The sequence below is a fragment of the Paramisgurnus dabryanus genome, chromosome 14 (assembly GCF_030506205.2).
Source record: "Paramisgurnus dabryanus chromosome 14, PD_genome_1.1, whole genome shotgun sequence".
NCBI lineage: Eukaryota > Metazoa > Chordata > Actinopteri > Cypriniformes > Cobitidae > Paramisgurnus > Paramisgurnus dabryanus.
The window spans coordinates 19,746,902-19,771,064 of record NC_133350.1 but is presented as its reverse complement, the minus strand read 5'-3'; the positions used below and the strand labels follow the sequence as shown (position 1 = coordinate 19,771,064).

General features: G+C 38.5%; 1 protein-coding gene across 6 annotated transcripts in view; it reads left to right on the top strand.

The window, feature by feature from the left end:
• magi1b (membrane associated guanylate kinase, WW and PDZ domain containing 1b) overlaps positions 1–24,163 on the top strand; it is a 155,521-nt gene that overhangs the window by 124,260 nt on the left and 7,098 nt on the right. For 3 of the 6 annotated variants that reach the window (XM_065241473.2, XM_065241470.2, XM_065241476.2), the window contains exons 13-21: positions 5,274–5,305; positions 6,859–7,102; positions 10,280–10,371; positions 11,685–11,877; positions 13,229–13,531; positions 16,884–17,087; positions 21,938–22,031; positions 22,115–22,205; positions 22,619–22,762. In XM_065241473.2, coding sequence (XP_065097545.1) covers positions 5,274–5,305; positions 6,859–7,102; positions 10,280–10,371; positions 11,685–11,877; positions 13,229–13,531; positions 16,884–17,087; positions 21,938–22,031; positions 22,115–22,205; positions 22,619–22,762 — 1,397 coding nt within the window. The remainder of the gene's footprint in view (positions 1–5,273; positions 5,306–6,858; positions 7,103–10,279; positions 10,372–11,684; positions 11,878–13,228; positions 13,532–16,883; positions 17,088–21,937; positions 22,032–22,114; positions 22,206–22,618; positions 22,763–24,163) is intronic. The other 3 variants (XM_065241471.2, XM_065241472.2, XM_065241474.2) reach the window with 3 other exon arrangements.

Here is a 24,163-nt window from a genome sequence, read left to right as displayed (position 1 = left end):
GGTCCATTTTATTGGACCTCCATTCCTGCAAGGTTTTGGCTGCTGTCAATATTTTTGTTAATGCTTTTAGGCTGTTTAGGTCTAAAAGTCACGTTCACAAATGCACAATATTAAGGGGATTCATGCATCTGTTACGCCTGGGGTATCGAGCTTAATACAAGGGTGTTCATGAGCTGAATGTGTGATTGCTCCAACTTAGTGTCTCTCTCTCTCTCTCTCTCTCTCTCACACACACACACACGAGTTTATGCGTTTGTATTTATGTCAGCGTGGGGTCACCAGGATTAAAAAGACTTATTAAAAACAAATTCCTGGAGTGATTGGAGTTCTAGAATTATCCCACATTAACTGTGAATTGGAGAGATGCTCCAGCTACAGATGTAACGAAATGAAAAAATAGAAACTACTATCTGATCCTCTCGCTTTATGACTCATCACTCAGTGATGACAGTGTACATGTCGATCTACCCAGCAGATATAAAACCAGCAATTGCTGGCCTGCAAGCATCCAATGTAAAGCAAAGCTGCGAAACTGCGAAATAGTATTGACAATGAGAAATAATAACTCTTCAGAATTCCATTTGAAATATTTAATGCTTGAGGTCTGTACTTGTTTATGTTGCTGTGATTGACACAAAACATTGACAGCTCTATAACCAACAGGTGATTTTGTTCCTACACAGGAACACATAGATGCTTTGTACACACAGCTTGATTTTCTTTTCGGGCCAGATGAATAAAGAAAGGGGGAGATATTACAAATATTAGCAGAATTGATTAAAGGAGACTAACTTTGCATTAATCCTTTGCCATATTATCCAACAAGATAAATGAACGGCATTACAGTCAAACACTGGATATATAAAAAATAAATCTTGATTCTCAGCAAAGAACCCACCAATCACATGATATCACACCTTGTTTCCATGACGATGCTCTGCTGCACTTTGCGGTGGGGTTTCCTGTTAAAATGATAAATCGGGGCGGTCTATCTTGCACACAACATGCAGCACGCTCGCACATCCTAGAACAAATGCCAGCAGGCATTGAGGGACAGACAGACAGATATTTTCATCTCTGGTTAAGTCTGCATCTTATTCATTTATTATGTTTTACCTTCTTGTTAATTTTTGATTGGCATGTTTGTGTAGCTCTATTGAGTCCACAAAAGCAAAGGTAAATAGTAAAAGACATCTTGATGTGTCCGTGTTTCACCACAGGGCTATTTTAACGTCACCCCATGCCGTCACATCCAATTGCAGCCCATGTCAGTTATAGAGACGGTTTGAACGTACATGCAATCACAAACATGCACACAAGATTGTGTTTCTGTTACTGCCCTCAAATATTTTATTGCCCTTGTGTTTGTTTTTTTATCTACAGAGGTCTCCAGAATTTTGCACTGTTGGTCGGTAGTAGGCGGACGTGCCGCTGGTTGCTCTTACTTTATTGTTGAGCAAGCCTGAGCTTTTGCAAATTTAATCACAGTTATGATTTTTTTATTGCTGTAAAACCACCATTAGAAGGCAAATGCCCTATTTTACTTAATTTTGCGATAATTACTGCCTTACATGGATACTTATTGAATTATAAAGTGTATTTGCACAGATTGGTTGAATTATAATTTTTTTATTCGTTGGATTGTCTGATATTCTGAAATATGCAGATACAGCCTTACAGAGATAAACAAACAACATCCATAATGCAAGCAAGATATATCGAAAGCACCAGAATATCACACAAAGAAATCAAATCATATCAGGCAGAAAAATATATATATATGCATTAAAGTTCAGCTGTATTATTTTAACATCATTTTTGTGATTTTGCTTAAGCTTCTGAATAAATAATGAATCTGTCAAGATCATAGGATGTCGTGATCATAAGCAGTGCTTCTTAAAGGAAGCATGAGCGGAAATTGATGCCATCTCCTCCTTGAAGTTACCTCAAAGTGCACAGCTATGGGATTTGAAACAGTTCCCGGAGTTTAAGCAGCTCAATCGCAATAAGAGTCATCCAGTTTTAATGCATTGGTCACTTTGTTTGCTTTTCATTCTGCTGGTAGCACTGCTTTATGGGATTCAGATAAAGCCATTATGTGTCCAGTAAAGTGAAATGGATTGATTGATTACAGGGTATTAGGCGGCATCTCTCTTTTATAAGCAATGACCTCCAGACACTCTCTGGGTTATAACATCAGACCCGCACAGATCCACTCTTAATCTCACCAAAAACCGCTTTCTTGCTGCTGTGCGTCTGTCTGTCTTTTTTATTCCGAGCGGGGTATCATTTTAGTAATGACAGATGAGGAAGCATTATCAATCAAGATTTAGTGGAATCAATGTGACTTTTACTTTAAAACATTTGGTTTATTTTTGTTTTCAGAGGCATAAATAAATCAATGTTGCTTTTAAAAGGCTGTTTCCTACAGTAAACCTTATCTCAGCTCATGTCTGTAATATAAGTACAAACTTGAGGCAGATAAATATAATCTACTGGTTACAAGGTGGTCTGTCCTCTTGCATGGGCTGCCCACCTGACAGAAACAGTGTACTCCCCTTCTAACAACTTTCAAAGCACAAAAAAATAAAAACATGACCAGACGATGTTGCAGAAAGTTTTAACATGTAATAGCTTGAAGTGGAGTCAGTCAGATATAGGATGAGGGAGATTGCAAGCATTTGCCAGTAATAAGTAAGGAAGTGTGTCAGGTTGGGGGCGGGGCTTAGGAATGAAGGGCAGGTCGATTAGAAACGGAATAAGAGGATGGAAGACTTCTGGAAAGTTTTGTTGAAATACAGAGTAGAAGCCTATCGAAGTGTATTGCAGTAGAAAATGTTGCATGCGGGACAGTGCGCATGTGTGTTACCGTAGGCGTGCTTGCACGCAGATGACGCTCTCAAGGGAAATGCTTCACAATAAATAGCCTGTTTTTTTCCAGGCCAGACTAAAATCAGAGGCCAATCACATTCACATGCATAGATACAGCATCAAATAATGATTTTTAGACAAACAGCACAGCCAGAAACACTAGAAGATAGATGATACTAATAATTAATGTTACAAAATGTTACATAAAATGCTGTTTAATTCATTCACTTTGAAAAATGTATTTTCAGTTTATGGACCATGGTAAAATTTACTTAAAAACTGAAGAAAATCTGTCAACATTTTTTATATTTATTTATAAACTGTTGACTGCTTTTCTAGAGTAGATATATATATATTAATATTAAAGGTGAAATAGAATGATTGAATGGGGATTCATCCTTGTTCTGTGATGTGACATGTAGACAAAAAATTTTTTTGTTTGGGTCTGTAATGCCTTAGAAGCTTCCTAAAAACCTCTCTCAGATAGCTCTAGTAGGGTGGGGGATTTTAAACAAGTGGTTTTGCACCTATTTGGCTCCCCCTACTGGGTTAACTTGCAATCTCATTACTGATTGGCTGACTTTGCTGCCACTCAAAAAATGTAGCCAATTATTTTAAAGTGGAGGGGCAGTGAGATGCCTGTGATGTCATAACCATCAGTTTTTCAGATTGGGCCGTTTTCTGGCTGACATTTCTAAAAGAGGAATTTCTATGAGACTGAGATGTTTAGCATGTTTAGCACTTTTTGTATGTTCGTGAATGCGGGTAGACTACCATTATTCAACAAAGACGATAAAAAATATTTTTTCATTCTCTGTCCCCTCTAATCGGATAGTTAACCCAAAAATCTCTATACATTTCATTGTTTTGATGAACACAAAGGAAGATATTTTGGGAAATGTTTGTGGACCCCATTTACTTCCATACTTTTTTTTCCTACTATAGAAGTGAATGGGGTCCAAGAACGGTTTGGTTACAAACAGTTCTCAAAATATCTTCCTTTTTGTTCATCAAAACAATGAAATTTATACAGGTTTGTATCAACATGAGCCTGAGTAAATGATGACCGAATTTTCATTTTTGGGTGAACTATCCCTTTAAATAAAACAGACGAACATTTGCTTGTGTTTAAGGGGGAAAAAAATCTAGAAAATCAGTCAACATTCACATTTTCCTTTTTTTTTTTCATTTAAATATTTTTGGTAAACTGAAAAAAAAAGGGTATTAACAAATTTTTTTTATTAAAGGCAAAAATCTGTTTTTGTGGCAATGTTAATTGTTTTTAATAAAGTTGAATATCAAACTAATTAAAAAAATTATCAGTTATTTCATAAATTAATAATAAAAGAAAAATACTTGGCATAATAAGTCTGGATTTTGTGCCAAACCTGACACGCACATCCTGCTGTGGAAACGCATACAAAAGTGAATTTTAAACAACTTTTTAAGTAACTAAACCCATCTCTAACATGAACATATACATAGATCCTTTCATGAAAAAATAATAAAAGACACAAAGTTTTACCATTTTTTTTTCATTTATTTTCAATTTTCATGTAATAGATCAGCTGCACAACACCCTTGTCCCTATATAAGTATAAATACATAATTTATGCCTGGTCTGTCAGATTGAGCTATTTTGATGGAGGCATGGGAAACGACCGCTGACAGATCTACGCTTGTGGCAGTGGGAGGAAAACAGTGTTTGGAGGAGGAATACGGTAGCGAAGCGAGCGCAAGAGCGCTTGCGATAGGGAGAGAGAAAGATAGAGGAGCGAGCACATGAAGACGAGAGAGTGAGGGTGATGCACATCGAAGCAAGGAGGGGGAGGGCGATCGACGAGAGAGAGAGAGAGAGAGGGTGAAAAGAAGCTCAAAAGACAGGAGAATCGAGGACTGGCTCTAGATGCAGGATTCTTCGGCAGCACCATCGCGAGGGGCAGGGGCGCTGGAAAATGGTTTCAGTAAGAGGGGAACTGACCGTTGCCTATAATTTAATGTTCAGTATCTTGGACTCCTTCTCCATGGGTAATAGCTTTGCACCTGTCTGGGCACAAGCCCCACTATTTATCTCCTCCTGTGTCTCATTTGTTTATCCGTCTGTCTGTCTGTCGTTCTGTTTCTTCCCGTCTCGCGTACAGCGTCCGGTAGGTTTAGGTCTTTGGGGAGCGCTTAGCATTTGATGGAGGTCCGATGCTGGCGCTTGGCGCTGCCCTCTTTATCGTTTATTCTGTGACGGAATGAAGAAGCGAGGGAGGGATGGAAAGGGGGGCTGCCGCTGCACCACGCGTCCTGATTGCTGTCATCCAGTTGTCCTGGGATTGCATTTAGATTTGTGCCTGTGGGGAAGGTGAAATCTTTGTGTGCCCGCAATTAACGCTTGTCTCTTTCTCTCTCTATAGGGGTGGCACCTGCGAAGAAAAGCCCCAAACTGGTGAGTACAGATGCTTTTTTCTTTCTTGTCTTTTTTAATGCTGATTAGTTTGGCTGATTGTTCACATCATCTGTCTAGTTAAAGGTTTTAGATGGGTTTTACAATGTTTTCGCTGTGGCAGAGAAAACCTGATGCACTTCAATGCAAATGCTTTTGAGCTGTAATGCCCTGCTGGCGGAGGGTGAAACCATGCGGTGTGTGTGTGTGTGTGTGTGTGAGGGGGAGGTCTCCCCCGGGAGCAGGGTTGATTTTATTTATTAGTCACATGGGCGTCCTGTAATGGGTCTGTAATGACTTACCAAAACACAGAAAGCAGCAGGTTTGCATCGCTGGAGCTTCAGGGCAAGAATAGCTATCAGGTGTTTTTGTCTTTAATCTTGATTTGCTTTTGTTTTGGATTAGATTGAAGGTTCGTGCTCTTTGCACATGTGTGGACTGTAGAAAGAATAATCAGTGTTTTAAATCTGTTAAAATGGCAGCCCTGGGTTTTGCCACTTTTGTTGAAATGGAGTCCGTATTTGACTCTTTAATGCCTATTGGTAATCCTATCTCTCGATTCTAGAATAGCTTTTGTGTTGAATCCTGCTGGATTGTGGTTGAATTCTTTTTGGACGTCTGATTTAATTCATTGAACACAACCAGATTCATAGGTTATGCTTCTAATTAGAAGAATGGGCCTAAAATCTAAGTGGAATTTTATAATTAAATTATGATTTATTTACGGTTGCTTTAATAAATACATGCATTGCAATTTTTAGTTACAAATGAAATCATCAGCATAACAATAAGGTTAAAAGTTTAGCTGACAATGAAAATGAATTTCAGAATGTCTAGTATTGTGTATGTGAACTGAAGTTGATCATCCGTGTTATCCCAGCATGATACAGTTTTCCTTCAATGGATGCTAAATCTGACCTTTTCTGCGAAGAATTTTATATGGTTTATGTCACAAATGAGCTTTTTTAATTAGTAACCCTAGCGAGAGAGTAGATTTGGTTTGAAAATTGGTGGATTGGAGTGTCAACTGTACGTTTTCATTAATCATAGTATAAATAGCCAATTTAGGGGGGGTTTGCCCCCTAAACTTTTGTTCAGGAATATTCAATCTTGAGCAATATCTTGCATTTTAAGATGAATCACATGGCATTTACCCCATTAAAAAAAAGTCATTATTTACTGCTTATGTCGCTTTTTCCGTACAGTTAATGTGGTTACTGAGGCTGTAAGTCAATAATATTTTGCCATACTGATGTTCCACAACATTAACAACATGAGTAAATAATGAGTTTTCTTCACAGTGAACCGTTTATGTTAGTTTAAGGTTGAACTTTCGGAGGGTGGTCTTGAATAATTTAAATGCTTAAATAGCACAAAAGTATTTTTATAATCCGTGACTTGAAAAGATGCTAGCAGACATTTCAAGATTTCTTTCCTACTTTCTTTCTTTTTTTAACACATTTCTTTTTGGCACAACAGTGTGAAAGACCTTCGGTAAGCAGCCTATTATGTTATTTTCTCTCATTACTTTATTTCTGCTCTCTCTTTTTTCATAGCAGCAGTTGGAACGTAAGGACAGTCAAGGCAGTTCCCAGCACAGTGTCTCCAGCCAACGCAGCATCCACACCGACTCTCCCCTCCACGCCTCTCAGGCCATGCTTAACGAGTCCGTCGCCCCACCTCCTCCTTCCCAGCCTCTGCCGAGCCTGCCACAGGACGCCCCGATAGACGGGACCCTACAGAAGAAACCAGATCCCTTTAAAATCTGGGCTCAGTCTAGGAGCATGTATGAAAGTAGGCGTAAGTAATATGGGATTCTGGTGGAGGGTGCTTTGGGATTGAATCAATGACCTCTGTTCTTCATGGTTGGTATTGGGTGTGGTTTTGTGGGGGGAGAGGGTCTATTTCTTATGGGATGATTATGATGTGCTGGTTCGACACCTTTAAAAGTAAAGGTGCAACACATTTTTTTAATAGAAAGGTTCTTCAGATGTTAAAGGTTTAGCCAAAAATGGTTCCTCGATGACAACATGTAGCACCATTATTTTTAAAAGTGTAAGAGGACAAAGATATAACAAATTTGGATTAACTATGGATTTATATAATTTGATTGGTCTATGTAAAATATAGTCAGGTGTTATTTTTAACATCTTTTATATCAACATCAATGACTTGCAGACACACATTTCTAATACTGAATCTGCACATCAGAAATATTTATTTTTAGCATATAAATCAGACCTCAAATATACACAGTGTCCTTTATTCTGCATATGTATTCCATTAAGAGGTTTATATATTTCAAGCGTGGCAAAACTAGGAAGAAGAAAGTCACGTCAAATCCCCTTAAAGCATGGCTGTGTTTTTTGGGTAAAATATTCAAAGATCTGTCCAGGACAAGCGTAAAGCATTATCCATCAGTTAGAATCCGCCGTGGTCTGTTGTGATCATCGAGCCGTGTTTTGTCGAACAAGACATCCTTACTTCCAAAGCTATTCATTAGCCTTTTCCCTCTCTTCTGCTCAGCACGAGAAACCAACGCTAACTTCGAGGGCACTTCCGACCAATTACGCTCCACCCTGCCATCAGCACGTTCACACGCTCCAGCGCGCTCTTAAATGCATCTTTTGACAAATGTGCGTATAATTGGTCGAGGAGGAAGACTTTGGATCCGATTCCGCTCTCATGTGTGTCAGTGCAGAGAGCTAATTAATGGGAAATTTTTTCGGCTGTTTTGTTAGAGTGAAATGGAGCCCCATATTTTTGTTGGAGAAAATGTTCCTAACTTGAAGTGTCCACGTTGTCTGTATTCATAACTCTGAGAATTGTGGGATAGTTACCTTCGCCCAGGTGGCACAGGATGTGCATGCCAAACCGGCTCCATTATGGGCTTGTTTACCTGGTGTCATTTCCACAAAGCGCAAGGTTTCCGAGATCAGCCGATGTTTGCTTTGGGCAGATGGTTGCATTTACAGTCCTTGAGCGAATTGAAAGGTAAACTAATGACGTTTGATGGATCGCTGCGTTGGTGGTGCGTCTCGAGGACATTTAGTCCACGCGCACTCATTTGAGGTCAGCCCCGAGCATTGGCCAAGTAGCTTTGAGAGGCTTTAACGCAAATGAATGTAAGTTAAAGGTACTGTCGGTCCATAATGCACAATTTGCAGACTTGGCCACAATCATTCTTGCTCCCTAATGGAGATCGAACAATGTGGGAAAATTGCCCGTACTTGATCTCCCTTTGCAGGAGCCATTTTGTATGGTGCTGGAGCCATGCTACTTCCTGTCTCTGTTACAGTAAATTGCTGGAGACTGTTTTCTGGCTGGTTAGACTGGAGACTAAGATTCTCGTGTCCGCAAGCTGTTCCAGCTGGAAAATAATTTGATGTTTTTAAAGGAAAAGTAGACCTGAAAATGTTTATTTTCCTCACTTAATTTCTTCTTCATTGTGTAAAAAAGACTAAAACTTAATTCAGTGTTCACTTATAATTAAAGTAATCAAAGTTTTTCTAAACTTTAGATGACTTAGACACAATTCGTATGAACTGGTTTTGTGTTCTCAGTCATTTATTAAACCTGACTGCTATCAGTCATTATTCACTTTAAAGGGACACTCCACTTTTTTTGAAAATATGCTCATTTTCCAGCTCCCCGGTCAACCGATCTCCGGGTCTGGTGGTACCACTTTTAGCATAGTTTAACATAATCCATTGAATCTGATTAGACCATTAGCATAGAGTAAAAAAATAGCTTAAGAGTTTCAATATTTTTCCTATTTAAAACTTGACTCTTCTGTAGTTACATTGTGTACTAAGACCGACGGAAAATTAAAAGTTGAGATTTTCTATGCCGATATGGCTAGGAACTGTACTCTCATTCTGGCGTAATAATCAAGGACTTTGCTGCTGTAACATGGCTGCAGCAGGCGCAATGATATTATGCAGCAGCCGAAAATAGTCCCCTTAGTATCTTTTAATAGCAGGGGACTAAATGATGTAACTACAGAAGAGTCAAGTTTTAAATAGGAAAAATGTCGAAACTCTTTGGTTATTTTTTAGCATGATGCTAATTGTCTAATCAGATTTAATGGATTATGCTAAGCTATGCTAAAAGTGCTAGCGCCAGACCCGGAGATCAGCTGAATGGATTCCAAAACTGTAAAAATCAAATGTTTAACTCTAGGGGAGCTGGAAAATGAGCATATTTTCAAAAAAAGTGGAGTGTCCCTTTAATTGGGGAAAAAACAGCATCACTGCTAAACCTACTGTGTTCCAAAAAAACATGAGACTAAGTAAATTATTGCATTTTTAGATGAACCGTTCCTTTAAAAGTAATCTCCAACAAAAGCCTACATCAAATTTCCAGTTTCCAGCTCTTTCTTACTTAACAGGCATAAAGGCCCTCGACAGAACATCATGCACTGGAGAGCTACAGGGTCAATAATGTAAAACCTGACAGATTGCTGATGTCTGCAGGGCTTGAAATCTGAAAGAGAGGGGGGAGCCTCTGCTGTTTCTCATCCCGGCTGATTTGACAAGGAAGTGGTGTGGTGAAGATAGCACTCAAATGGTGGTTATAGACTCAAGGGCACAGCTGCTTCAAAGACGTCTAGATTTCATCGTCCACATTGCTTGATCTGTAATCTAGACTTAAGCATATGTGTCAATGCTCGACACTTTCCCAGATATGGAATATGTTCATCAAATTGTGCAGAACAAATTCGTTTGACCATGGTTGTCATTATATTACAACTTTATAATATTATATAAAGCAATATAAATCCTCAAGGTTTGAACTAGTTTGAAATAATATCTATGTGTGTGCGAAAAGTGGGTGCAGCTACAGTAAAGTGAAATTGTTAGCAGTTCTGCCTCCTTGAACTAACATCCATTGTGAGAGACTGCAGGAACGTTAGAAACGTGCGTCATTCTGCAGGTGAATTGACCATGGCCTTGGGCTATTTCTCCTTCTTTTCAGTACCTGATTACCAGGAACAGGATATTTTCCTGTGGAGAAAAGATACCGGTTTTGGATTTAGGATCCTTGGAGGCAATGAACCCGGCGAGCCAGTGAGTACAAAGCAAATCAGTTTTTACAGTATTTTATTAGTATTCGTTAATTAGTTAGATTTTTTTTTCATTTATTTGGTGCTGTTTGATGTCTTGTCCACTTTTACAAGGTGTTTGGACATAAATGTGTGTTGGCAGTGTGTGAACACAACAACCCTACAATGACAAAAATCCATCCACTTCTTTTTTTAAACCCTGTTAAACCAAAGCAATCTCATTAGACATGCTTTTTTAATTCTATTGTTATTGTGATGTCACAAAAACAAAGCCCTGCCCATGGCCACTGACTAACTGGTTTATTTTACACAAAAGCTTTTCTAAATGTGTTTGTTAGCACGCTGTAGTGCTAATGTGGCTTAAGATGCTATTGTCTCAAACTGTAATCACAGGAATCAGCACTTTTTTGCTCCCACCCAAAAAGGGGCGTTTTGGAAATGCAATAACACAGACAAATTCTAGGCACATCTGAGACTTACATTACATCATAAAAATGGCCATAATATGTGCCCTTTAAAGCTATTTGTAAAAAAGCATTTTTCTAATTATTGTATTATTCATGCAGCTTTTTGACCACATATTAATTGAGAAACAAGTAGTGAAAGCAAAATATACACACGTTCTTTTAACTACTATCCTAAAATTATGACATTATTAATAAAAGCTCATGGATATTTTATGCACTCACAGCTTTAATGCAAAAGATTATTTACCACTATTAATTTGATATTGTGCCAGACAAATGTTAATCTTTTTATGAAGCTTGTGCCCAAATACACTGATACTGTTTGACAATAGCAAAAGCCTCAAAACCACATAAACCAAAAATAAAGCATTTTGAAGCGAGAGTTTTTTTGGCGTCATTTTTCACAGCTTGATCATGATACCCCTTTCTATGTAAAATGAGCACACTGAGTTTCTGGCCAAACCTGTGTCCAGTAAAAGCCTCGACGGTGGGTTTGTGCACGCGTGGGTTGACATAGGCTTTGATCTGTGCTATAAAGCCTCAATCAATCAGAAAATATGTCTTAGACCACCAGTTTATCCTTTTAATGAGGCTAAGTTACATCTTTGAACTGATCAGACAGAGTTGCTTTTTTGCCCTTTGCTCGGCTGGTAGAGAAGATAGAAGAGATTTCACCGATTGCAGAAAACCTCACAACCATTAGATTCAATATAAACACACGAATTTGAGTCTTTCTGTGAAGCTGGACCACATGCTGTCTGCTTAGGGTTTTGAACCTCTTTTTGTTTTTGTTGACTGAGATATTTTTGAAAACAACTAAATCATTTTCTTCATATGGAATTTTGCACAGATATATATCGGCCACATTGTGAAATACGGAGCTGCCGATGAAGATGGGCGTCTGCGATCGGGTGACGAGCTAATCTGTGTGGATGGGACGGCTGTGGTGGGAAAATCCCATCAACTGGTCGTTCAACTCATGCAGCAAGCTGCTAAACAGGGTCATGTTAACCTGACCGTGAGACGCAAGACTGGATATGGATGTACGTATTTCAAGTAGAAAAAAGCTTTTCTGTCAGTTTTGAAATGAATAGTTTATTAAGATATTTAATCCATTTTTAGATTAGAACGACACTTGTTGAACTTTTGTCTTTTTGAATTGCAGAGGAGCTAGTTGTACTGTAATGAATATTTCTCAAGGAAGGGTTGTTTTTTAAAGAAAGTTTCTTGATATGCATAAAATATCACATACAGAATTATACAGTTCAATGAACGCATGTTGGCCTTTTGTGAAAACTTGTCCCAATAGAGTCACACTTTGAGTGTACAGTTATCACAATGCATCCTGACATTTAATAGCCTATTGTAGTTTTTTTACTGGGTTTAAAACTATAAAACAATTAAGAAACAAACAAAAAAGAACAAACCTTTTAAATTTAAAGGGACACTTTACTTCTTTGAAAATATTTTATTTTCGAGCTTCCCTAGAGTTAAACATTAGATTTTTACCATTTTGGAATCCATTCAGCTGATCTGGCGGTACCACTTTTAGCATAGCTTAGCATAATCCATTGAATCGGATTAGACCATTAGCATCGCACTAAAAAAGTAACCAAAGAGTTTTAATATTTTTCCTATTTAAAACTTGACTCTTCTGTAGTTACATCGTGTACTAAGACCGACGGAAAATTAAAGTTGCGATTTTGTAGGTCGATATGGCTAGGAACTATACTCTCATTCTGGCGTAATAATCAAGGACTGTGCATGTGATAGTTTTAAGGTAAGTGGTTGCAATCAATTTATTTAAGCTACATTTAAACAAACAAAAATTAGAAATACAAAACAAAAATCTTTTGTTTAAATGTAGCTTAAATAAATTGATTGCAACCACTAACCTTAAAAAAAATTGAATGAATCATTTTTTTTTTGTGTAGTCTCTAATATAATGACTGATGCATTTCTACATGATATTGGATTTTGTGGTAAGATTATTTTTAAATAAGTTTTTACCTGAAGTCCAAACCTAACCATTTTAAAATTTTTAAAAGCTTGTTTTCCAATCACTGTGGTGTTAGTACCTTGCCCCACCCACAGTAAAATCTCAAGATCTCCAGATTGAACCTCAAACATGTTGTGTATTGTGTACCAATATCGTGTCCCTGGAAACATACATCAGACACCGTGTTTGAAGATTATGAAGATAAGCCAAGCCTACCTCAATTTAAAAGGCTGATGTGACCCCACTTCAGCAATTCGGAAGCATGTTCGGAGCAAAGGTCATAAACATGATTGCTTTGTCCGTCAACCTTGATGACAAGGAAATCCTTAAGTGCTCCTTGACATTTAGATCATAAATCTCCCTCCTGACCCTCGTTTGACCTTCTTCCTTCTCAGTGGCTAAGGTGGATGGTGAGATGCCTCCTTCCCCAGCCTCATCTCACCACAGCAGTACACAGGCCCCATCTCTAACCGAAGAGAAGCGCACGCCGCAGGGCAGCCAGAACTCCCTCAACACGGTGAGCTCAGGATCGGGCTCCACCAGCGGCATAGGCAGTGGAGGCGGAGGAGGTAGCAACAACACGGTGGTTCCCAACGCCATCCAGCCCTATGATGTGGAGATCCAACGTGGAGAAAATGAAGGATTCGGATTCGTCATTGTTTCGTCAGTGTCGAGGCCTGAAGCAGGCACCACTTTTGGTAAGATCAGTTAGATTAAACATTCGGATGTATAATGAAATGATAAATAGAGTTTGTCCGCAAAGGATTAACAAAGTGAAGTTTGTCCCATCAATTAGAAACATGCTTATTTGACAAATCAAAACATTGCAATTTGCATGTCCTTATATGTGACCCTGGACCACAAAACCAGTCTTAAGCTTCAATTGATGTATGGTTTGTTAGGACAAGATTTGGCCGAGATAACTATTTGAAGATCTGCAATTTGAAAATCACCTAAATGTTGAGAAATTTTAAGCCTTTAGCAACATCTATTACTAATGTTAAATACATTTTTGATACATTTACAGTAGAAAATGTACAAAATATATTCAGAACATGATCTATAATTTTGACCCGTACAATGTATTTTTGGCTTTTGCTACAAATATACCCATGCGACTTATGATAGGGTTTGTGGTCCAGGGTCACATATTGTCATTTTTAAGTCCCCTATATTATAAAAAAAGTAAAGAACTGAGAGATTTGGGTTATTCTGGGAGCGTTTTTAAAATTTTGGTGGGTGTGGGTTCTTCTGCATATCCTCCTTATGCTTATCCTGCAGTTTCTTGTGATAAAAATCAAATCACAATGTCTGGCTAAAGCAAAGGTTGATATCTATACCACTATTTAATATGATTCCTCTTTGGATAGTTTCTACTGTTCTTCCTAAAACCAAACAAAATCTCTGACAAGTTACTTAGTCTTTAAAGTTGGTTCATCCAAATCTCCCCATGCCTTATTTTAATTAGACAAACATAAATCGCTCTTGACATGGCTGATGTCTTCATCATCGTATTTTTAACAGTTGTAATTGATAGAGAAATCAAGTATGAGAAGAAGGAAACTAAGAATGACACGGCATGTTTGCATGCTCTGTTCATCAGACAGATCTTACTCTTTTAAGTCACAATAACGCCGTTGGCAGCCGTCACGCAAGCGTGCGCTGGATCCAGCAGACGCCGTCATTACTGCATGTGGGAGTTTTGTTCGGAGTGTAGTGATGATGACTGAGGAGAGAAATGACAGATCCTTGTTTGGGAGGAATAAAAGGAGGGGAGCCGTGCTTGGCTCTGGTTTACTACAGTGATTAAATACTTTAACTTCTGTGCAAAAGTCAAAGTGATGATAGAGAACAAGAACATAAGAGAATAAACAGTCAACAGTACAGTTTCAGTCATTATGTTTAAACAGCACATAAACCTGCTGTGACAATAACAGGCGTGGCAAGTTAATATTTTATAGTCGTATTAACATTAACACCCCTAGTGAGAATAAAACTTTATTTAAAAATAAAAAGGTACCGTATTTTCCGGACTATAAGTGACACTTTTTTCATAGTTTGGTGGGTATAAAACTTATAGTCAGGGGCGAGTTATACGTCAGAATTATTTTATATGAACAAAGAGAAACCATTACCATCTACAGCCGCGAGGGTCCGCTCTATGTTGCTCCTGTATTTATATAATTCAATGGATTCAGTGATGCAGAATGACTTTGGGACCTTTTTGAACTTGATTTGGCTTGTCGTGTTAATTTAGCCTATTTAGCCTCTCAGGTATGTTCTGTATACTCTTGTTTATCGTGTAAATAACTGGTAATGTTACTTTAACATGTATGGACATCTATTCAGCCTGCTGTTCTGTGCTATTGTTTAGTTGAATAACTTGCCTTTCCAGATTAAATGTCTGTTCTTCGGCTTGGATTTTGTGAAATCATTTTCTAAATAAACGCGACGTAGTCCAGTGTGACTTATATATGTTTTTTCCTCTTCAAAACGCATTTTTTACTGATGCAACTTATACTCCGAGCGACTTTTAGTCCGGAAAATACGGTATTATTATATTATTATATTTTTATCATATTAGCAATGCTGAATACCGAACATTAAATGTCCCCTACAGATCAGTTAGACAGCCTTATAGCCTATGAACAGAAAAAAAATAAAAACAATGTCAAGGACCATCTCATGCTTTTTTAACTAAACAAAACTACACTGTCAGGAAAAAGGTATAAAACTGTACTTTTTTTGTCGCTGGGGTGGTACCCTAAGGTTCTGTTTTTTACCTTTACATGTATACTAAACATAACACAATGTTGTACCTTTTTGGGTACATTACTGTACCCTTAAGGATCTATTGTGCAGCTTTAAAGGTACAGTTAAATGTTATGTACTCCTACAATTTAACTGGTACAAAATTGTTCCTTAAGGTGCACAATAGGTTCTTAGGGTATAATATTGTACCCCAAAAAGGTACAACATTTTGATATGTTGTATATCCACAAATGTACAAAAATTTACCTTTGAGGTAGGGGTGGGCGATAAATCGCCTGCGATTCTCATGCGTATCTCATCATTAAAGCCGGTTTTCGTGATTAGTAGTAAATCGCCATCACCTGCTTTCAAATGGAGAGGCATTTACTACACACACCCGCATTTGACCGAGAAGCTAGGCAAAATCTTATTCATAATTATTGACAAATCGCTTCTGATTATGTATTCCATTTTGTTGAGCTTCTCTGTGAAATACGGCTCTGTGTAGTAAATGCTGGTCCATCTGAAACCAGGTGATGGCGATTTACTACTAATCATGAAACTGGCTTTACTGATGAGATGCACATGAGAATCACAGGCGATTTATCACCCACTACTACTTTGAGTTTACCACCAAAGTGACAGAAAATTTACAGTTTTGTACCTTTATTTCTAAGTGTCTAGTATTTCTGACACCAGGTTTGCTTAAAAGCCTTTTTGGGGTGGAGTTTTGGAGAAGAGGGTGTAGTTAAAGTTTACAAAATGGTGGATGTTGGGCTGAAATGGCTTACGTAAAGCAATTCTGAACAATCACAACATTATCTTAGAGTTTTTCATAATTCATCACACAGGATGAGTTACAGCACAATGCCATTCACAGAGAAAATTTTGACTTAAAAGTGTAATGAATTATTAAAAACCAGTAGAGATTATACTCGGAATACAATACTGTTACAGAATTGAGGCACATGGGGTGATCTGACACTCAGATACCTTTCAGATTCAGCAGACTCCCTGTGTCAGTTCTTGCTGTTGCGCCACATAAAGTACCTTTGCTCTCTATTCAGTAACATGCTTTTGTCTGTCACAAGTGTTTTGCTTGCAGGGCACAATCTGTGGGCAGCCTATGAAATTATTGGCACTTCGGCTGGGTGGCTTGGTGTATTAACTCCTATGAATTCTCTTCTTCCTTTCTCTCTCTCTCTCTCTCTCTCTTTTTCCCCTCTCCATCCCCACCAAAAACCACAACAAATCAAATGAAAATGAAAATCATCTTAATTACAATGCTCAATCAAAAAGCTGGAAACGCATGTGTGGCAATGCCTCATAAAATAGGTCGAATCATCGAAGGAAGTCCAGCTGACCGCTGCGGGAAACTGAAAGTTGGAGACCGGATCCTGGCTGTAAACGGATGCTCCATCACCAATAAGTCCCACTCGGATATCGTCAACCTGATCAAGGAGGCCGGGAACACAGTGACTCTGCGGATCATTCCGGGAGATGGTCAGTGAGATTGGTCTCTCTCTCTCTCTCTAAACTCAACCAGCATAGCTTTATAATGTGATATGAGAACATGTTGGTGCACGTGGGTGTGCGCAATATGCGTAATGGCATGGTTTCTCAGCATACTGCTCTCACGAGTAATAATGTAGACAGTACGTTCAGCATTATTAGCATAGAAATAATAAACAGGAACCTGCGGGGGCATCGGCACAGCGTGCAATGCTCAACGCGCTCACAGGCTTCTTTATATATATATATATATATATACAACAGCATTTATAACCTTAGAGGTAGAATGCATTCATTATGTAATATGTAATAATAATAATAGCAGATGGCACACCGGCCAAATGAAACATAGTAAAAACAGTCTAGAATGGTGCATTTTTTCCTACAAAATTTTATTTTGATCCCTCAGTTTGTTTTTATTAAAATATTAAATCAACTCTACCTGTAATCATATGTGACCCAGTCTATGAAAACTCAGTTAAAGTCATTTTTTGTGATTTAATGTAAGGCCGAAGTATGATCCATTTGTTACGCATACGTGAGGGTCTGTACGTGAGAGTACTGTACGTGCACCACCGGATTTTGGAAACCCTGCATACATTGTATGCATAGGTCGCACATGCACCGTGGGCCCATTTTTTCTTGGGCACTCGATGCGAAGTTCATCACAACATGTATGTAGCCCGTCATGTGTGTGGTTCCTTATTTCAAAATATGTGTCCTGCGCTTCGAGAGATCCTGTGTGCATCACGTGTCTTGTCAAAATAAGTGCCTGCTGCAGACGCATCTAAAGGGTTTATGATAAAAGAGACGCTTGTGTTTGTTTACTGTTAAGGGAGTGTCTTGCGTGTATTTTGTGAACACGAGCGTCTCTTTTATCATAAAAGATTTTGACGCGTGTGCAGCAGGCACTTATTTTGACAACACACGTGGTTCACATGACGCAACAAACACATATTTTGAAAACGCAACCAACACACGACACGCCGAATTTGCGCCCATCGGATGAGCAGTCACAAGCGGCCAATGAAAGTATAGTGTATTTGACTTGTACGTGTACACAGACGTTAGATGCATGCGCATTGCGACAAAATGCAACCATCTCCTGGGCTACATACTCTCTTGTAGGCGCATGCGCGTACAACAATATACGCAGGGTTTCAAAAATCAGGTGGTCGCATACAGTACGTGCGCACTTTTCTGGTGACGAAAATTGCGTCACGCGCACTGTACACGCACCGTCGCATACGCATTAAAATTTACTATACTTCGGCCTTAGCTGTTACCCCTGTTATCCGATTTAATTCAGCAAGCTTGCATCTCTGGTAAAATGTGATTTCTTGCTGTGGCTCTGTAGATTTAACAGCATCGGATCACTGACGTGTATATGCTTGCATGCATCTGTCAGCGTGTCAGTGTTTCTGCACTAAGTCTTACTGTTTGGAGAGAAGGCAGCATGCTGTAATGAGAGAGCTGTTGCTAGTGAGGGTTCAGCTCAGCTGTAATGTATGATACCATATACACCAGGTGTACACCGGTGGGTTCTTAATGCTTCTTCAGAGATGAGCAGAGCTTTGGCACACCGTAGAAATATCCAAAATTGACAGAATGTGGGTGTTGCACGTCTGTTTGTGTTTCGATTGTGGGTATGCGTTTAGTGACTGGGAACACTGCACAGCTGCTGTTACTGAAATGGTTCCTCTTTTTGTGTTTAATTTATGTATGCATAATGTATAATTGATGCATTCTGGACATCTTACCGAAAAAAAAGAGGAGAAAACAAGATCGGAGAGAGAGAGACAGCATAAGGTCTGTTCTCAGAGCGATAGGGAAAGGCTATTTTAAGATAGCTGTGCGTTCATCAAAGTCTCCTCTTCCCCCCACAGTGTCTGTCCAGTAGGATGGAATTAAAGCTGCTTTGATCACAACCAATAGCAGGCCGCATTTTGACTTGCAATGTAATCAAAGTGAATGATCCGAGATCAATTAAAGAGATATAATAAAGAATTTGTCCTCATTTACTCACCATCATGTCATTGCAAACCCGAATGACTTTATTTCCTCTGTGGAACACAAAAGCGGATTTTCAGAAGAACGTTCAGTCGGTGTTGTGATGGTTACAAGTCTCTTGAGATCCTGTGCTGTTTTTTGGTGTTATCTGATGTGATACTGCTTGATGGGATACGTTTAAATATGCACAATCAGTAATGAGATTTGGGAGCTACGGTGGATCTTCAATAAATAATAACGTTTTTGTCTGTTCCTCACATAAATAGAAGGATCTCTTGACAGAAATGCAATATAATATGCATAACTATATTATCATAAAGACCTTACATAATGAACTGTATTGTTTTTATTACCTTTAAAATGAGCCGTTTTTATCTACATTCACCGCAAGTTGCCGTCATGTTTCTACAGTAACCCTAAATGGACAAACTGATCTGCAGAGCGCATTTCGTCCTTACGTTGTCTTAGACAATGACATTTTTGTCCTGTGTCAGCTAACCTAGCTTTTCATTGCGTTTCGAAATCAAGGTTGATTGCAATTTGCAATCTCACTGCTAGTTGCCGCTAAAAATCCTTTATAAAAAAATCAAAACTTTTAAAGAGTAGCAGTCCACACCACAACTAACGCAAAAGGTATGAAATACAACATTAGTCTCTTTCACACTTACAGTCTTTACTGGTAATTTACTGGTATATATTTATTTATATATAAATATATTTTTAAGAATTTGTTTTAAGAATCTGTTGTACTGATGTGATGACCAGTTATAGTTTTAGTGCTAGTTAGCCTATTTAGAGGTGCAGATAAATTCAAGACTTTATGTAGACATATTTTATTACGAGTATTATGAGGTGGTCCGCGAAAATTCTTGATTACAAATAGTGGTCCACACACAAAAAGTTTGAAAACCCCTGCACTAGATAGCGCTCTTACCCAATTTATAAAAACTGAAGGATCCGCTAATTCAGCAACATTGTAAACTCTGTGTATGTTTTGATCTTGGTTCTGAATCTCATCTCTAACAAAAATTCCTTTGGTATTTTTTAAAGAAACCTACCCACATTTGAGAGGTTATAAAATGAGAACAAATGAAGATCGGATAAAACTTTTTTTGTTTGTTTATTTGTTTAAAATCAGATTGTCTGTTCTTTAATTTAAAATATATTGTATGTTTATATATTTATAGACGGTTTCAGCAGTAACAACATAAACAAGCGTCTTTTGTGATCAACACGTAACTTCCGGTAAACTCCGATAAGAATAAATAACAACAAAGTTCTTTGTAGTTGTTAGGGATGCTCACATTGACCGTTTAACCGTTAACCGAAGGTAAGAATTTATGACCGGTTAACATTATCAGTTAAAATAAAAAAATATTTGTTAATACATGGTGCGTGTAGTCATGAGCCGACAGACATTTAGCCACTTTTCTATCTGTAATTTGTGAATGTCCTGTAAATGACACAAATTATTGCTGCCCTGACGGTCTGATAAAGTAATCATTTGTATGAGAAATCATTTGTATGCGTGTTTGGAAGCTGAACGGAGACGCGCGCGTGTCCGCGCAAGATGACGCGTTCCGTCTCGCGCACATCCGGACAGACTTTCGGTGATGGCCTCTGACCCTGAACATAAACATCTCTCTTTTTGCACAAACGGAGAAAGACGACGCAAAAGCAAAACTTTCTGAAAAGCATCTTGCTTTAGAAATGACCACTGTGGTAGAAGAAACGGAGACAATCTGCCCTTTTTGGATATTAATCCTCTAGACCGATCGCGTGCTTTTTAATAAGGTAATGTTGCGTGAATATCTGATAATGTAATGAATCCTGATTCTGTTGTTGATCTGTCACTGCTGTTTGCACGTTCAAATTAAATCTTTTGTTTTTACTAGTTCACAGACAACCGTCAACTGTATTTTTACTCAATGACAATTTCATATTAAAATCTTATAAGTTAACGGTTAATGTTCGGTTTAGAAGCTACGGTTGTCGGTCGGGAAAATTAACTGATATGAGCATCCCTAGTAGTTGTTTATTTATATAACAAGCAAAATAAACAACACGTAGACTACCTAGGAAACCAAAACATTTGTTGTTTTCGACGAGATATTTGTTCAATAGTTCAGTTTAGTAACTAGTCAGACCATTAAAAAAACTGAAACCGGAAGTAAAGTACGGACCAGATGCATAATCGCGTCAACGCATGTGCATCCGATGAAACTGTCTATAGAAGAAAATTTTCCTTTAAAGCATTTTGTAAAACCAAAAAATGCTGGATGGGAAACTTTTTTTTAAATAAAGGCTGGCGGGGAATGAGTAAAGGTCTCACGTACTCACACTTTTTGGAGATTGACAGCCCTTGGTCACTGTATGCTTTTATATTGCACAGAAGAAAGGAAGTCATATGGGTTTGATCTACGCAGAGTGAGAAATAATAGGATTTACAGTTCTGGGTGAAGTATTTTTGAACTCAAGCTTAATTGATAGTGAGAGGGTAGCTAGTGATTTGTGATTACGGATACATGGGGGAAATTGGGTGTAAGGCATAAGACGATTTTAGGTCACTGGGCTATATTATAGTGATATATAAGACAAAAGCCACAGGCACTGTTTCCGACAGCATGACAAATGTACAGTTGTTCCTACTGCCCTGCTGGGGTGTGCCTGTACAGTGCACTAATGTTTAGTTGAATAGAAAACGGCCCTCTGATACCTGCTCCACTGGGCCCACTTTACGGGAACACGCTGCTGATGCATCATGGGTAATGGTGCGTCATGAAAGTAAAGCTCTTTTTATCTTCCTTAATATTTCTGTTGTTCTTACACAGAGTCCTCCAATGCATCACTGCTGACCAACGCTGAGAAGATTGCGACCATAACTACCACACACACCCCTCAGCAGCAATCTGCACCTGAGCCAAGGTACAAACCAACACTATTAAATAAAGTCTTTATTGACTTTGTCGTAAATGCACATTAAATAACAAATTTATGTTTTTTTCCAGAAACAACACTAAACCAAAACAGGAGTCTTATGAGTTCAAAGCTCCACAAGCTCTGGCTCCTCCGGGCCCACAAACGCAACCTTCAAATCAGGTATGTCATTGCACAGCGCTTATTACATATCCCGTCTGTATTGATATCCTTGCCCAAAGTTTCCCCTGAGAAAGGCCGTGCAAGTTTGTCAAAACCAAAAGAAGACTAAAAACCAAATTTGTACAGCACATCTCACTAGATGTTCCCTTTACCATCTCAGATTTTGACACTGAGGTGGTGTTATATGCTTTGAGCATGCTGCTGCCTTGTGATGGCCCTTTCCAGCCCTTTCCCGCTCGCCCAGAAATACCTCCAGAGTCAAATCAATTATTCATGCTGTTCTCCAGATGGTGCTTGTATCGAATATATGTGACTTTCCTGCAGGTGGCTTCCCGCTTCGGCTCTGATGAAATGGTAGTATGGCTAAAAATATTTATAGATGCATCACTGACTTTGGTGTGTGTGTGTTTTAGGATGCTGAGTTCTACTCTGTGGATCTGGAGAGAGACAATAAAGGCTTTGGTTTCAGCCTCAGAGGAGGTCGAGAGTACAACATGGACCTGTATGTCCTGAGACTAGCAGAGGACGGAGCAGCCGTCAGAAATGGAAAGATGAGGGTATGTGCAACTTTCAAAGTTGAATTATTGAGGAATAATTATATTTATTGAATTGAATTTGGATCTGAATTTGAAGAGTAAACAGAATCGATGATTAAATTAAAAAAGTCTGTAGAAGAGTGCTGACCCAGTATAAGCTTTGCCAGGTTGCCATTATTATTCATGTAGTCAGATCTGAGATTTTGTTCAGAATCCAAAAGGATCACTTCATTGCTTTCCTCTGAAACGCTTTGTGTATAGCAAAGTTAAAGGGACACTCCACTTTTTTTGAAAATATGCTCATTTTTCAGCTCCCTTAGAGTTAAACATTTGATTCTTACTGTTTTGTAATCCATTCAGCTGATCTGGTCTGAAGGTACCACTTTTAGCATAGTAATAAACAAGGACTTTGCTGCCGTAACATGGCTGCAGGAGGCGCAATGATACGTATGATAACGTAGTGCCAGAAAATAGTCCCCTGCCATTGAAAGTAACCAAGGGGATTATTTTCAGCTGCTGCGTAATATCATTGCACCTGCTGCAGCCATGTTACGGCAGCAAAGTCCTTGATTATTACGCCAGAAAAAGAGTATATTCCTAGCCATATCTGCATAGAAAATCGCAACTTTTAATTTTCTGTCGGCCTTCGTACACGATGTAACTACAGAAGAATCAAGTTTTAAATAGGAAAAATATTGGTTATTTTTTAGCGAAATGTTAATGGTCTAATCAGATTCAATGGATTATGCTAAGCTATGCTAAAAGTGCTAGCGCCAGACCTGGAGATCAGCTGAATGGATTCCAAAACGGTAAAAATCTAATGTTTAACTCTAGGGGAGCTGGAAAATGTGCATATTTTCAAAAAAATGTAGTGTCCCTTTAAATGTCATTGATGTTATAGTGTTCAATATAAAACTTCTTATTGAGTGCGTTTACATGCACAGTCTTACACCGATTATGCTTAATAAACTGATAATTTGTGGAGTCATGTAAACCCATAAAACGCTTTTCTTTTATTGGGGAAAGCCCATAAACGGCGTAAGCAAAAAACAATCGACACAGGTGGTTTTTTGGTCATTAATCTGAATTCACGTTGCATGTAAACACCTTAACCAGCTTTCTCGCAGTGTTGTTCATGTGCGCATGTCTCCGGGTGTGAAAGAAACACGTCACATACGGAAGTAAGCGCAAAGTAAAGCAAAAAAGTCTCTGCTCAACTAAAGCAGTTGGCAGAGAAACCGGGAAAAAAAAATTACACCATGTAAACTAGAGCCCGACCGATATGCATTTTTTTGGGCCGATGCCGATACAGATATTAGGGAGTAAAAAAAGGCCGATAACGATATATCGGCCGATATTCTTTATGTGTATATTATAGTACAATACACATATACTACAGTATATTATACTACAGCAGGCTAC